This window comes from Ischnura elegans, chromosome 1 (assembly GCF_921293095.1).
Source record: "Ischnura elegans chromosome 1, ioIscEleg1.1, whole genome shotgun sequence".
Lineage (NCBI taxonomy): Eukaryota > Metazoa > Arthropoda > Insecta > Odonata > Coenagrionidae > Ischnura > Ischnura elegans.
In genome coordinates this window covers 150,262,229-150,276,312 of record NC_060246.1, presented here as the reverse complement: position 1 = coordinate 150,276,312, position 14,084 = coordinate 150,262,229, and the positions used below count along the sequence as shown (strand labels likewise).

General features: G+C 34.9%; 1 protein-coding gene across 3 annotated transcripts in view; it reads right to left on the bottom strand.

Annotated features, from left to right (window-relative positions):
- Positions 1 to 800: 800 nt before the first annotated feature.
- The window catches only part of LOC124172267 (spermatogenesis-associated protein 6), a 31,821-nt gene continuing 18,537 nt past the window's right edge, over positions 801 to 14,084 (bottom strand). Inside the window, exons 8-10 of one of the 3 annotated variants that reach the window (XM_046551701.1) lie at positions 13,223 to 13,358; positions 4,060 to 4,250; positions 1,178 to 1,264 (exon numbers count right to left, since the gene is read on the bottom strand). In XM_046551701.1, coding sequence (XP_046407657.1) covers positions 4,238 to 4,250; positions 13,223 to 13,358 — 149 coding nt within the window. In that variant the 3' untranslated portion in view covers positions 1,178 to 1,264; positions 4,060 to 4,237. Of the gene's footprint in view, positions 1,265 to 4,059; positions 4,251 to 10,991; positions 11,625 to 13,222; positions 13,359 to 14,084 lie in introns of those variants that run through there. The other 2 variants (XM_046551688.1, XM_046551695.1) reach the window with 2 other exon arrangements.

The following is a 14,084-nucleotide window of genomic DNA, read 5'->3' as shown; positions in this document are numbered from 1 at the left end:
ATAAATCAAATATGATTAAAAACGATAATAAGCCGCTCTTGATTTATAAATGGTGTAACTAAACTGTAAGTTCATTGATTGATAGGCGGTACGAAGTTCGCCGGGTCAGCTAATGATATTATAATAAGACATGTAACTAAAATATTTTTTTTCAAGCAAATAATTTTATAAATTAAGAGCAGTTATAATTTTCTTAAAATGTTGGTTTAATTCACCTTTTCCATGCAAAAATGTTAAGACTTGAACGACCATGGGTTGCCCTCCCCCAAGTTTTTATCCTGAGTACGCCCTTGCCACAACCACAAATTTTGGTGACTTACTGTATTTCTCCGTACATAGTCCCCTCCTGAAAATAGTCCCCCCCTTATTTTGAGGCTTCAGTTTCAAGAAAAAATTTTAAAAATGCATTTGAATATTGTTCCCCCTTTACTTTTACCACAAGCATTTTTGGAAAAAAGGGGGCCTATATTCAGATAAATACGGTATTTAAAAGAAATATAGTATTCAAATAACAGCTTTCAAGTGTCCAACAATAGAGGAAGAAACTGAATCCACATGTATACCATTGTGACTTCACGTGCATCCACAGTTACGCGGGTGCCATATAAGCCATTAGATCTTTTACGACAGAATAAATTTTTAATCATTATTAGAGCAGGTTTCAACTGAATTCCAAATGATTGAAAAAAAATCCCTTATTAAAAAGTCTAAACAAAAGAAATTACCATCCAAAAAGTTGAAATAATTTCCCAAAAGGCTATTGGACTAAATAATGAAACTAATATTTTTGGTAGCTCCAACCACACATTTAATATCGATGATAAGTACCTAATCATATATTTAAAGATCCCATTGGATTTTATCACTTGCTATTATTTAAAATCATTACACAGGAGATCACTTTCATTTTAATTCATGATGTATAGATGAATTGTAGGCAACTCAAAAAGCATTCACATTATATGCACTGGAAAGCAGTGCAAAAATATTTTGTACACTATGTGTGCATGAATTTAAAATTATTTTTTCATTATTGATGAAATAACTACTTAATATCAATCTCCCTCAGATCAGAATTTGGCTGGTCACTGATATTTTGGCAAACCATTAGGAAGGATCCAATTTATGTACTACAACACTAGTTTTATTTTTTGCCTCTCTGTATAACTTACAGTAAAATTTTTCCAAATTCTGGTAGAATTGCAAATGATGACATCCATTTAGACATTCAGATTTACTTGGAGGGTCGATTTTGCATTCCTCACTGAAAGAATTGTAATCAAAATAAGCATGAAAATTCAATTAGAGCTGGAGTGATGATTGGCAAAAGCATATTAAACAGCTAAGGAGCAAAAACATCTTTCAGATGTTTGTATGACTTGATATATTGATTAAATTTCATAAATACAAAAAAAGGGGAAAAAAAGGACTTTATGGGAGCATAAGCAGTGGCCACTAACACTGAATGTTGGTATGATTTACAGTGATTCAAAGGCAGAAACTCCAAATTCAATAGGGGGTTTTCAGTATTAATTTAATATTGATTGCAGTAGCTTAAAAAATAAAGATACCGGTTTGTTTTTGTTCCTTAAATCTGTTCCCAACTTGGACAAAATACTGATGGCCTTAACCTTTTTGCAGATAAGGGGGCACCCATTAATTATGTGAGGTATTTGGGGGGAGGAAGGGGTTACGCTGATTTGCACCCAATCTCACATGAGGGAGAGTGGGGGTCCTGGCAACTATGTATCATGAGATTTTTTTCTGCAAGGAACAGAGTACATAAACTGTGATACTAGACTACCATCTTAGTAATCTTAAATAAAATTAATGAGGCAATTGTTTTCTTTTTCGTAAATCCAAAGCAATGATTCATTTAACAATCTCACATGAGATTAGAGGGAGGGGGAAGGGGTCAAGCCAAAACTCACAATATCTCACTAAGGAGGGAAAGGAGGTCTTAGAGAGGAATCATTTTTACAAAATACAATTACACGATCTTCAGGTTTAAACTTTGAAAATTTTGTAAATTGAAAATTATGAGCAAAAGGTTGAATAGGGAAGATTTTTCTTTTTTCACAACTTATCTTTCCCTTCAATCTACCAAATTCCTTCAACAACCTTTGATTTCAGGTCTTAAGTTAATGACCCATTATTTGTTGTTTAATTTTGTTTTGTGCCATTTTATCTTGTGTAAATTGGACACTCAAGGGGGGCTATAGTCCACCTAATCCCTCTCGAAATCTGCCGCTGATTAAACCTATCCCAATGCAGTGAAATGAGTGCATAAATAATGCACATTCAATGTACCTAAAATTCACCATGCACATTTAATGTACCTAAAATGCGCAGACAAAAATGTGCATTCACAATGTACATATAATGTACCTTTAAGGTGGGGACTGAAATGTGCTTTCAATGTGCATTTAATGGAGATATGGATGCACATTAAAGCACATATAATGCACTTTGGCTCTGCTTGGGTATCTGATGCGATTGAAAAGGATTTCATGCTCATTTACCGTAAAACCTCACATATGAGACTTTTTCTGGTTCCGGTTCTGGCTTAAATCAGAACTATATGTACAAAAAGGTATGACTAAACCTTCTAAAAATAAAGAGCAAGTGTTATCCTGAAAACTATACTCCTCCTCAACACCAACTCCTGATTTTACACGGTGCCCATATTTCGGTCCCTCCAACTGCGTAAAATCAAAGTTTTACTGTAGTTATTTTCCTTCATGAAAAAAAAAACAAAACATGAAAAATCATGAATTTACAAAATATTTCTTAAACAAATGCAGTTTTTTTGATTATGAAAGGTGTCAAAGTAGTTTAAGACCCATTACTTAGTACCCTGTTTTTAAAAAATTTTCCTCCCTGGTTTTGGAACCCCCCAGAACGAAATTCCTGGCTACACTACTGGATGTCACAGTTCATAAAAGTAATTTTCATGAATAATATAATGAAATACAAGATAAATGGAAAGCAACACAACGGAATCAATTCAAAGAGCTCAAGACAAGATAGGAATGAGCAAGAAATAAAACTGAGGTTCCTCTACAGTGCAATTTGTTTTTAATTTGAAGGAAAGAGAAACAGATTCGGAAGACAAGCCCCAAAATTCAGCTTTTAACAAAACAATAAAACATGAAAATTTAAAAGAAGCTGTCTTACAATGTCATTAACATTAGTCTAATTAGTGAAAATTAATGGAATGAATGCTAAATGGTTTATTACCATAAGGAAAGGCTATGGTAAATGTTATTCTCATATCTATGTTATCACAATTTCCTAATAGGGAGGAAAAGTCTCGTAGACTTTCGATTGCATTGCATTTTAAAATTTTGTTTTAGAGTTGAGAAATAAATTCCAATGATATTTTCCTGCTAATGTTGAAAATAATTTTCCAAATACTGTATCTTTAACCAAACACAAAAGCTAAATTGACACACAGAACCTTTCAGCTATGAAGAAAGTGTAACTCAATGTGATGACTCAATGTATAGCTAACGTACGGCTCAGGTCATTCACACCATAGGAAGACTAGGGAAGGAAGGTTGAAGATAAATCTGGTTTTGTCAGAAGCCTGCACTAGAAAAAGGTTCCAAGGCTAGCATCTCCTATCCTATGGATGGGTGCTGAAGTAAAGTTACCTCCACAAAGCACTCTAGCAGGGATCATACATCCAGAAAGCTCACTGCCATCACCAGGATATGCATTTGGATCCACTGGGTGGGAAGCATACACACTAGCCACTATACCAATCATCTCTATATGTGCTCCCAAAGTTGTGAGCATGTACTGTATTTCTCCGAATATAGTCCCCCCCCTAATTTTGAGGCTTCAGTTTTGGGAAAAAGTTAAAAATATGCGTTTCAATATTGCTCCCACCTTTACTTTTACCTTGGGCATTTTTGGAAAAAAAAAGGGGGGACTACATTCAGACATATAGGGTATCGACAGATTTCCTTGGTTTTGGGCAAAATATTAAACAGTAATAAGAAAAACTTAACAAAATACTTATTTTACATGTGTAAGCCAATTAAAAAATCATACCAGTCATAGGAAGATCCACTAATGAGTCAACAAGTGGTTGGAGCCCTCCCGGCTGAATTAAAAGAAAAGGGTTGGAGAGAGAGATTACAAGGGCCCTAAACCTGCTCTGCTCATCCCAGAGGAGGAGAGGGCCGCACCACCTCCTAATATTTTCTGCACACTGACGATGACTTGTGATCTATCTCCCACAGCTGAAGGGTTAGAGGTAAAAACAAAATGTTTCAGGCAAGATATGTTTTGGCAACAAAACATTGAAGTTTGCACATAGAACAACAGCAAATCTAACCTCAGAGAGTTTGCATGTTTCGATTCAATCAACTTACACATGAGAGGATTGTATCTCGATAAATATTTATGAAATAATAATAAATATTTATGAAATGTATACAACGTTCTGAATTGGGATAGTTGCTAAAAATTAGTTTGACTTTGACTTTACTTGGCTTTTATGTTCAAATACTCCAGAGAGAAATTTAGGGACCGTTGAAGAATGACAAAAATGAAACTATTCATCACCCAAACCATTTCTGGAACATTTCATTCCTTCCAGCTTTTGTTCCAAATAGTTCCACTTTTGGTCATAAACAACTTTTTTTCAGAGATTTTTCACTTCTCTTTTGGTATGGATGAAACTTTATTTGAACTCATCTGAACCATTCCAGAACCAAGAGTTTAGTTTTTCTCAATATCTCTGGCTTTTGGTGGGTCAGGAGGGAAAGATAAAGAAAATACATCTTGTTCTTCGCCTCTGTGTTCATTGTCGCAGGAAAGTGATTTTTTTCAAGAGATAAGTCCAATACACACATATCAGATGTTTTTGTATGATCCTCTACCCTAATTTCCATTGGTCCTTGCGAAAAAACCTTATGAAAGTCAATCATCATACGACATTCAATCATGATATCAATTTAAAAATGCATAAATAAGGATCCACATTATGAGAAGCTTATGTAGAAGAAGCATGGACGATGACAACACCAGAGGAATCACGGTTGGAAGTATTCAAAATGTGGGGTTACAGAAGAATGAAGAAGGTTAAGTGGATAGATTGTGTGAGTAATGCAGAAATACTATGAAAAATAGGAAAGAAGAGAGGCATTCTAAAAACCTTGGGTAGAAGACAGGACAATTTATTTGGCCACATCATGAGACATGATGGAATAACGAAAATCATCTATGAAGGACAGGCAGATGAGAAGAATAGTAGAGGTAGGCCACAAAGAGCAGGTGATGAAGGATGTAAAGCAGAAGAATTATGTAGGCATTACAAGATTATCTAATAGGAGAATTGAGTAGAGAGATGTGACAATACAATCTTAGGGTTGATGATTATTGACGATGATGCCCAGGGAAGTTTCTTTGTATATACTTTTAATTCCATGGAGGCAACAAGGACGCATGAATACATGCACATTAAAAGTAGTATGTATGTATGCACAAATATTAGTCTATTACAAAATATGTACGGAGGTACTTATGTAAACTGATTAAAATTTATAGCTAATGAATGAGGAATAATCCAGACCATCTATAATAATGACCATGTATTTATTTACGAAAAGCAGCAAAAAATTAATGCTTTTACATTCACATCATATAAATAGCCACTAATCATTATGCATTAATCTTCTCTAATACGAATGCATAACTAAATAACATACTTTAACAATATCATCCAAACAATATATGTACCAACATTTTATTGATGACTCTGGAAATAAATAAAAGTAGATAAAATTTTAATAACAAATATGAAATTGCTTAAATGATTTGTATATAATACATATTATGTACAACCATTAGTGGTAACAACTGAATGTGACATTCAGGACATGAGGCACATTCTAAAAATATGTCAAGAGTTACAATATGCATACATTAAAAGCACATAATACAACAGTTAAATAAATGGATTTAAGTTTTATAGGCATATAAACAAGGTTGCATTCACCAGACTTAAAAATTGCGAGACCAAATAGAATTTTCATCTGTACACAACATGATTGTACTCTGAGGTGAAAAACCATACAAACAAACAGGAATAGTCCAGGAGTGAAATGGGGAAAACGTAATCCAAAAGGTATTTCTTGAGACATTGGCAACATGTGTTCACAGACTAATTTGATCCTGCTTAGTCAAAATGTGCTTGTTGCCAAGCTGGATTTTGGGTCCAAAGGTGCAAAAACAAGATAATGGCCAATTTGGCAATGGTTTTTATCACCCAATCTAGATAAACCTCTCCAATAAGAGACCAGGGCTCATGTGGATATTTTCTTCAATATAATGTATTTAAAAATGAGCCTTTTATAAATATGAGCTTATCACCAATCATGGACATATTTAAGGATTTGACGTTGCTGCCATCAGAGATTCTCCAAAACAAGCAAACCCATGGCCAGTTTCTGATTATTTTACTCTGTTTCTTTGGCAAATAACGGAACAACTGCCGTAGTGCTCTTACTATAAATCGCTTTCCAATCATGTCTTAAGTTTTATTTCCATTTTTCATTTTGGTTAAGTCATCGGCGAATCCAGAGATGATCAGAGTCTTCACCACTGTACCCGCCACTCTTGTTTTTCGGCCATAGGATCCTAAATTTGGCTTGGCAGCAAGCAAATTCAAACGCAGATGAGTCAAATTAGTCTAATTACCCTGGTTGCCAATGTCTCAAGAAATGCCGTTAGGCATGAAGAATAGCCCCCTTTTTCCATTTTGGACCTGGACTATAACATTCATTCAAACACAAAGGTGCTATATCTTAGAACCTAGGATGAGCAAGAGAATGCTTATATTTAATTATCACAAGATACACATACCTCCCCACACTTCCATTGTAATGGCTCTAATATGCTGAATCCATAACATTTTAAAAATAAATATTGTAAAAATAATAAACAATATTAACGTCCGGTTAAATTAAGTTCAGTAAGTGTAATCACAAATACATAGCTGAAACAAATGATAAAAATATGGCAGCTTTATCTGTACATTATTTTGCAACCAAGATTTCCCCTTAATTATGACAACCGCACAACAAAAATTATAAGAGGAAATCAATAAAACAAGAAAATTGGTCACGGTTACAAACCATGGCATGGTCTATTATGATGGTGATGAACACCAAAATTTCTCTCTTTTCCATTATTTTACCATGCCATGTTCTAAAAAATACAGCCACTACCAAAGCTATTAAACATTCAACATTATTTATTTTTCTTTGTAATATCATAAAAAGTGAAGTCCACTGTTTGCAAAGAAATGCTAGACACCCAAGTTAAGTCTTTCAAGCTAAGTAACTCATATCAAATCACACAGAGCAAGTTAGGGACATCAAATTTTGCTTTAAAATTACAAGCATAGCCAATATCTTTTTCGTATTATCTGCATGTTTTACTGTGTGCTGGCATCTTTGCCATGAAAGATGGAGGAGAATAGATTCACATGCTTGCCATCAACTCAGCAGTAGCAAAAATTTCACTAACTGCTAGGGTGCTGCATACACTGTTCAACTTTTCTTTGACTAACTGAATGAATAATTAAGGTAGATAAATGTGTGACCACAGACCCACAATTTCACCAAACTTTCAAGAAATATTTTACAAAGGTGGTCTGATAAGATCTAGTGAAAACAATTATAGATTGTGAGAATAATAGATGATAACACCATTGAAATGTGAATAGTGAAAAATAGTAGTTGATGATAACACTATTGGTCACAATGCACATTGAGGCAACTGCACATGCATCTGAGAAAGTTTCAATTTACTGTTGTCATTTTTTGGCCTCCTTGCCAGTGAGAAAGAAATCAATGTTAAGAGCTGAAAATATACATAAATAACAACTGCTATTGGATGAACTACTGATATTAATTTAAATTCTCTAAGTACCGGCAATTATTGCATTGCATAGCACACAGAAGTATATATCAATTTCTTATTGAATTTCTAATTGAGCCATTGGATTCAACATTTGCATTTCTCACAGTGGCTTCTTCAATTACAGTCAAAAAAACAATATTCTTTTCTGAAAATAGTAATAAATGGATCTATTTTTCTCGCATCAAAATTGCAAGAAATGGAAAGGAAACTAAAAAAGGAATACTGTATACTCTCGTTATTACTAATTTCACAGGGCCGCAAAACCGGAGGTTCGTAATAACGAAGTTCGTATGAACGTTTCTTTTAGAAATCGTCGCAAAAAAACGTATATGATAAACGCAATTAAATTACCCGGAAATATTTATAAACAGGAAAATTTGTTTCCGTGTCTCAACAGAAAAATGCGGTGTGACGTATTCAAGGGTTGATACCTTCCCGAATACAGTAAGTCCGATATACGAATTTGGTGCATTCCAATACCTTGTTCATAAGTTTATAAACCTTCGCTACGGCTGCCGAGAATTGTCCGATGACAGGCAGAATGGTATAGGCCGGGAAGGGGCAAGGTTGCCAGGCAAGAAAGGGAAATGCCTACAAAGAGTTCCGTGAAGAAAGGAGCCAGAAGGGACGACGAGCGTGAAGGACCCAGAGGAAGAACCATTTGTTTTGGTGATTCGAAGAAAATGCATGTTCTGTGGATCAGGCTTATTTCAGTGGTCTTTATGCGTTCGACAACATTGTAACACTAGGCGATGGTGTGAGTTGCGTTTGGGGGACAGCAATTGGCCGTAAACAGTGCTGTGCTGGCGCAGGCTTATCCGCCCATCCTATTATGCCGTCATCGGACAACTCTCGCCGGCCGGACTGTGTGCAAGGCATCGAGGAGTACCGTTATCCTGCAGAATGCAACACTACATCACAATTGTGCGCTAACTCTCGATTGTGACGAGCTAATCTAGCTTGGCGTGCAAAGCAGCTGGAGCCGAAAAAATCACTCTTCGTGGCAAGGAAGAACGGGCAAAACGCTGAACAGTTCCTAACTTCACACCGGATTAAATGATACTTTGCTCAGATTATGCCCAGAGTGCGAGTTCTTCTACGCCGCACCGCGTAGCAACGGCCAAATGAAAAGGCGCCAAATTCAAATTTTGACATTTTTGAATGCTGGTATCCCTTAAAGTTCGTAAATCGAATGTGCGTAGGAAGAGGACTAACTGTACATCAAATTTACGAGCTGTAATGAGTCGGTCACCAGGATTCCTCAGGAATGAAGCTCAGAATTCCTCCGAATTATTACGTGACGTTGCGTGTATGGTGAAGAAAGAACCATAATTTACGCTCTTGATCACAGTAAACTTGGCGCGATTATTAAAACTTAGCGCAGTGAATATCCACCTGAAAACCATTGCTTATGCGTGGAACTTCGTAATAAAGTTCATTTTGTCACCGCCAGGACTGGGACTGAGATTCGTAATTTCGTAACACCGAAAATTTCGTAATAACGTTTATTTTCCTATAGCTTGGATGGGCCTTTTCCTCGGCACCAACGATTTGCTTCGTAAAAATGAGAACTTCGTAATAACGTTGTTCGTATTAACGAGAGTCTACTGTACATACCTAGTGCTCAACAAGATGTCAAGCAGAAAGAAATGGGTACTTTTTTGAGAATAAATCATGTACAAGAAATACTAGGAGACAAAGGTTTTCCATATAAAAGCCAATGTTTAATTTCCAGTATCAAAAAAATGGAGATTGGAACTGAAGTAAGCTACCACGTTGATTAATCCATGGGAATTATTAAAAATTTTACCTAGCATCAGTGATTAATATCTAAAATTTTAGGTACCAGAACGCACATATGATCTTCAAATATAACGATACCTCCACAGCATAAACGCTAAACAATCGCCTACTGAATCAAAGCCGCTCATCTAGTATTATGAGGGCCACCTAGATGAGTGAATTTGATTCGGTGGGCGATTGTTGAGCGTTCATCCAGTAGAGGTATCGATAAGCCACCACCCCACACCCCCCAAAAGAGAGAGAGTACCTCGGCCCAAACCCCTTTTCCTGAAAACCACATCATATTGGATGTGAAGTGTTGTTAGAGTTCACACATTGTCAGTGCCAGTGCAGTGCCGAGTTTCAGTAAGTACCAATTTTCCCTGAGAGGTGCTTGAATGCCATTCGCCAAGTTCCAGCCAAAATGAAGCACTGCGTAATATTTACTAATAGTGGTGGAAACACTAGGAAAAAATAATCAGAGATGCGCTGCCATCAATAAATTGGGAGGAGAACTTTTCAGACCACCAATGTATACAATATCTGACAATAAACATACACCAACCATCAATAACCTAAAAATTAAGAGATAAGTAAGTCTACACAGCTCTTTCAAAATATGAGGAAGACAGGAGAAACAAAATGTAACCACAGAACAATGATCTAATATTCTCCAAAAAGTTTCTTTCAGAAATCAAAGATATCGAACCTACAGAGCACTAAAAATGGGAAAATTCAGAGCATCTGACATCCTTTAAATAACAGCATTCAATGAGGAGGTAATAAAAGGATGCGTAAAGAAAAATAAGGAAATAAATAAAAGAAGGTTGAGATATTTCTGTGATATGAATGAGAAGTGTGGAGGCAATGACGTCACCCTGCAAACTCTGTTTCAAAGAATCCACAGACCTCCACCTCTCACATCCTCACTATCATTCACACTAAAATGCATGGTGGTATTAATGTAAGTCAAATAAATCATTGGATTCAGAAAAATCTTACACAGAGAAAATTGGAATGAAACCAAAACAATCTCATTGTAATTTTCATGCATATTTTTTGAGACAGGTAATCACTAATATGGGGTCAACCCATCAAATTCAAACAATTGGTATTTAAGCAGACTTTCAGGATATCTTGACTATTTTCATCAAAATGGAATATTTTCATTTTATTTAACCACATTTTGCCATAAAACTCTTTGTCTAATGAAATTTCAATGAGGATATTGCTTCAAGTAAAACCCTTCTAAAGATGTGCTTTAATCCAACTAACCAAAATTAATACAATTAATTTCATCTGGCTCTCGGATGAAATAAAAAGTTAAGATACATATAAGTGGAGACAAAGGTACATCAATTTGATATGTACTACCCTTGAATAATAATGTTTTACCAAAGTAGCTATGTAATAATTTCCTTCGTGCTATTGTATTTTTTAAATCAATATATTTTTAAGAATCACACAGTCCCGGAAGTCTATTAAACAGCCCTTATGTTTCCCACCAATTACCAACTGATTATTGTAGATTGCGTTGATTATTGTAGAACAGTGATTAACCACAAAAAAGTTGTGCAAAATTCTTCTATTCTTAATTCAATAATATTTGGAACATGACATACACTAAAAGAACTTTCTTAGAAAAGCCATGAAAACTCAGAATATGACATTTATGGGATGATTTGAAGATTTTCCCTAAAAATTGCTGCATCAAAAAATACAAAAAATATTGAAAATCCTAATTTACAAAACAAAAGTTTCCATTTTAGATGCAATGTCACAGCTGTTTTAGATTGTAGTAATGATGTGTACAGCATTTACACATGCTCTTATCCTGCTGAAGAAATGGATAGTCAGCCCTATTTGTAGCGTGTCTTACTCGTCTTGAAAGTTCAGCAGTAAGCCTGATTGAAAGAAAAACCAAAGTTAATCACTTCCTTCTGTGACCAACACAAACACCTAGAAGTACTTTCAAATATAATGGCTGCTGATTTATTTCCACTGCAATCACTGTTATCACATTTTTCACCTAATTGTAACATGCTGATAATATTAGTATCAGTAGCATATCACATTAATACCACATGGCTACTTCCCACATCTATGGGATTCAGTGCTAAAATTCAGATAGTATTACCAGTGGCATTGTCAGAAATGACTCTGAAGTAAGTGGAAGTCAGTTTAAATAGCTCTCCTGTCATAATTATTGCACTCAAAAGGTAGCTTGTTCATAAAAACTACAAAAATTTCTGGCAAAAGACAAATAGGTTATGAAAAATAAAAATAATATCAGCTATATCAATATGGGTTGCCATGTTTTCCACGTAAAAATTCAATTTACGACAGTAAAATTGCCAAAAAAAAAGGCATCCCAGAGTTCCCGTGCTCTTCCTTTTACCTCATACAGAAATGGAGCGTATCCACAGTGCAGAAACGGAAATACGAACTTTAGTAATGCAGAGTAATAGAAAGGATGCCAATTCATCTGAAGTACCTGTTCACTTTGAAGCATTTGAAGAGTTGAACCTGGGAATTAAATTAGCCTAAGATTACGTGTAATTTTTTTTATCATCGAACTCTAAAAGTGTGGTGCTGAAGACGAATCAGAGAATGAAGATTCGTTAGTTTTGGATAAACAAGAGAACAGTATGAATAGTCAAAAGATAGTGAATGGGAAATATTTTCACATGGGTTAACTCCTCACAATCCTGCAGGTGGAATGTGCTCTCACATCATTATTTATTAGTTTTTTTCCATACATAGAGGAAACAGGTAATAGTTCGATTTTCGACACAAGCTTGAACAATAATCACAAAAAAATAAATGGCCTATGATGTGGTTTTCTTTTCATATTCCCAAATATACCAGACAGAGCCTTCCACATTTACGTCTTACATTCTGGTAGAAATTTCATGAAAAAATTATTTTAAAAGTGGCACTACATTAAAAGTGCCAAGAAACAATGAAAAATAAGCATCAGTTTTCATTATTCCACAAACACTCGATAACGTGCATGGAAATGCAATATGTATACATATTCTCAACCTAAAAACTCCATTCAACATACTTGGACATTGTAGCAGTTGTTTTCAAACACAAAAATAAATAAAGCCAAAAGTCACTACATTTAAATCAGAAGTTAAGACCATTTTCAATTTCAGACTTACTTTTAGATAGGTAATGAAAGAAAAACCATGAATCAAATTCAATTGCTAAAACAAGAGGTATTAAATAACTACACATTTCAGAATTTTACCAATGATAACTTTTTAAATATTGAGATCTTAAAGATGTCGATAAGAAGTTTTAGAGTGCCTGAAGCATACTGACAGCATTGTCTGCAAAGCCAAGCTATGAGATTTTTCAATGGAGATTAATAGTGAAATGGGTAATAGAAAAATAGGAATTCAATGGTTCTTAAAACAACAATTCAATAACTTTTAATGCCTAAGTATTTACTTTCATTAGCCAAATAATAATAATTGATGGAACAAAAAATTACCTGTTGTTGGAAGAGTAGTCAGTAAAGTGCTGCTTATTTTTTTCAGAGCAATTCTCATAACTTTTTGAGTGTTTTGCTGCAGAAGAATCATCAATCGCTTCATGTAATAACTGATGATTGGATTTGGATTCAATATCTGTAAGTTAAAGAATAATAAATATTTGTCATTCCTTCCCACTCAATTAAACCCAAATAAATTAGCAGGGATGAAAGACTAGAAGTAATAGTAGAATATGCATTTTTCAATGCTAATGCAAAATACCCCATCCAAAAAGCAAAAATAGGCTAAAAAACCATGACTTAATGGTTCATTCTGAATGCTTGTAATGATATAATGTCAAACCACATTCAAATGAGATAAGGACTGAGAAAAAACACAGGTAATACATTGCAAAAACATAGAGGTATAATGCACCTAATGTGTCCCCATTATTTTTAATATAGATACATAAAGTCCCTAAATAGAAAACTTTCATGCATCAAAATTTTAAGAAAATCTTCTTACAATGAAGCCATAGCCACAGACAAGGGCCCTGTCTATTAATAATTCAAGTATGAATGTGGGATACAGTTATGAAAATGATCTCTTTATGCCAAAATATTTCACTTGGAAACTATTTTAATCTTCGCATCTTTGCATGCCATTTCACCTCTAGATTCCATACTATCCTAAGATAATCTCTTCATAGAGACCTATAGCATGATTTTCACACATCTGATTGAGTGTCACTACATGCTTTGCAGCATATTAGAAGCAAGATTGCTGACATGGCCTGGGATGCCTTCAACGTCACCATCTTTCAGCTTATTATGGATTTTTGGATCTGGCAGTAGGCTAAGTGTGTTACCTATGCAATTGATA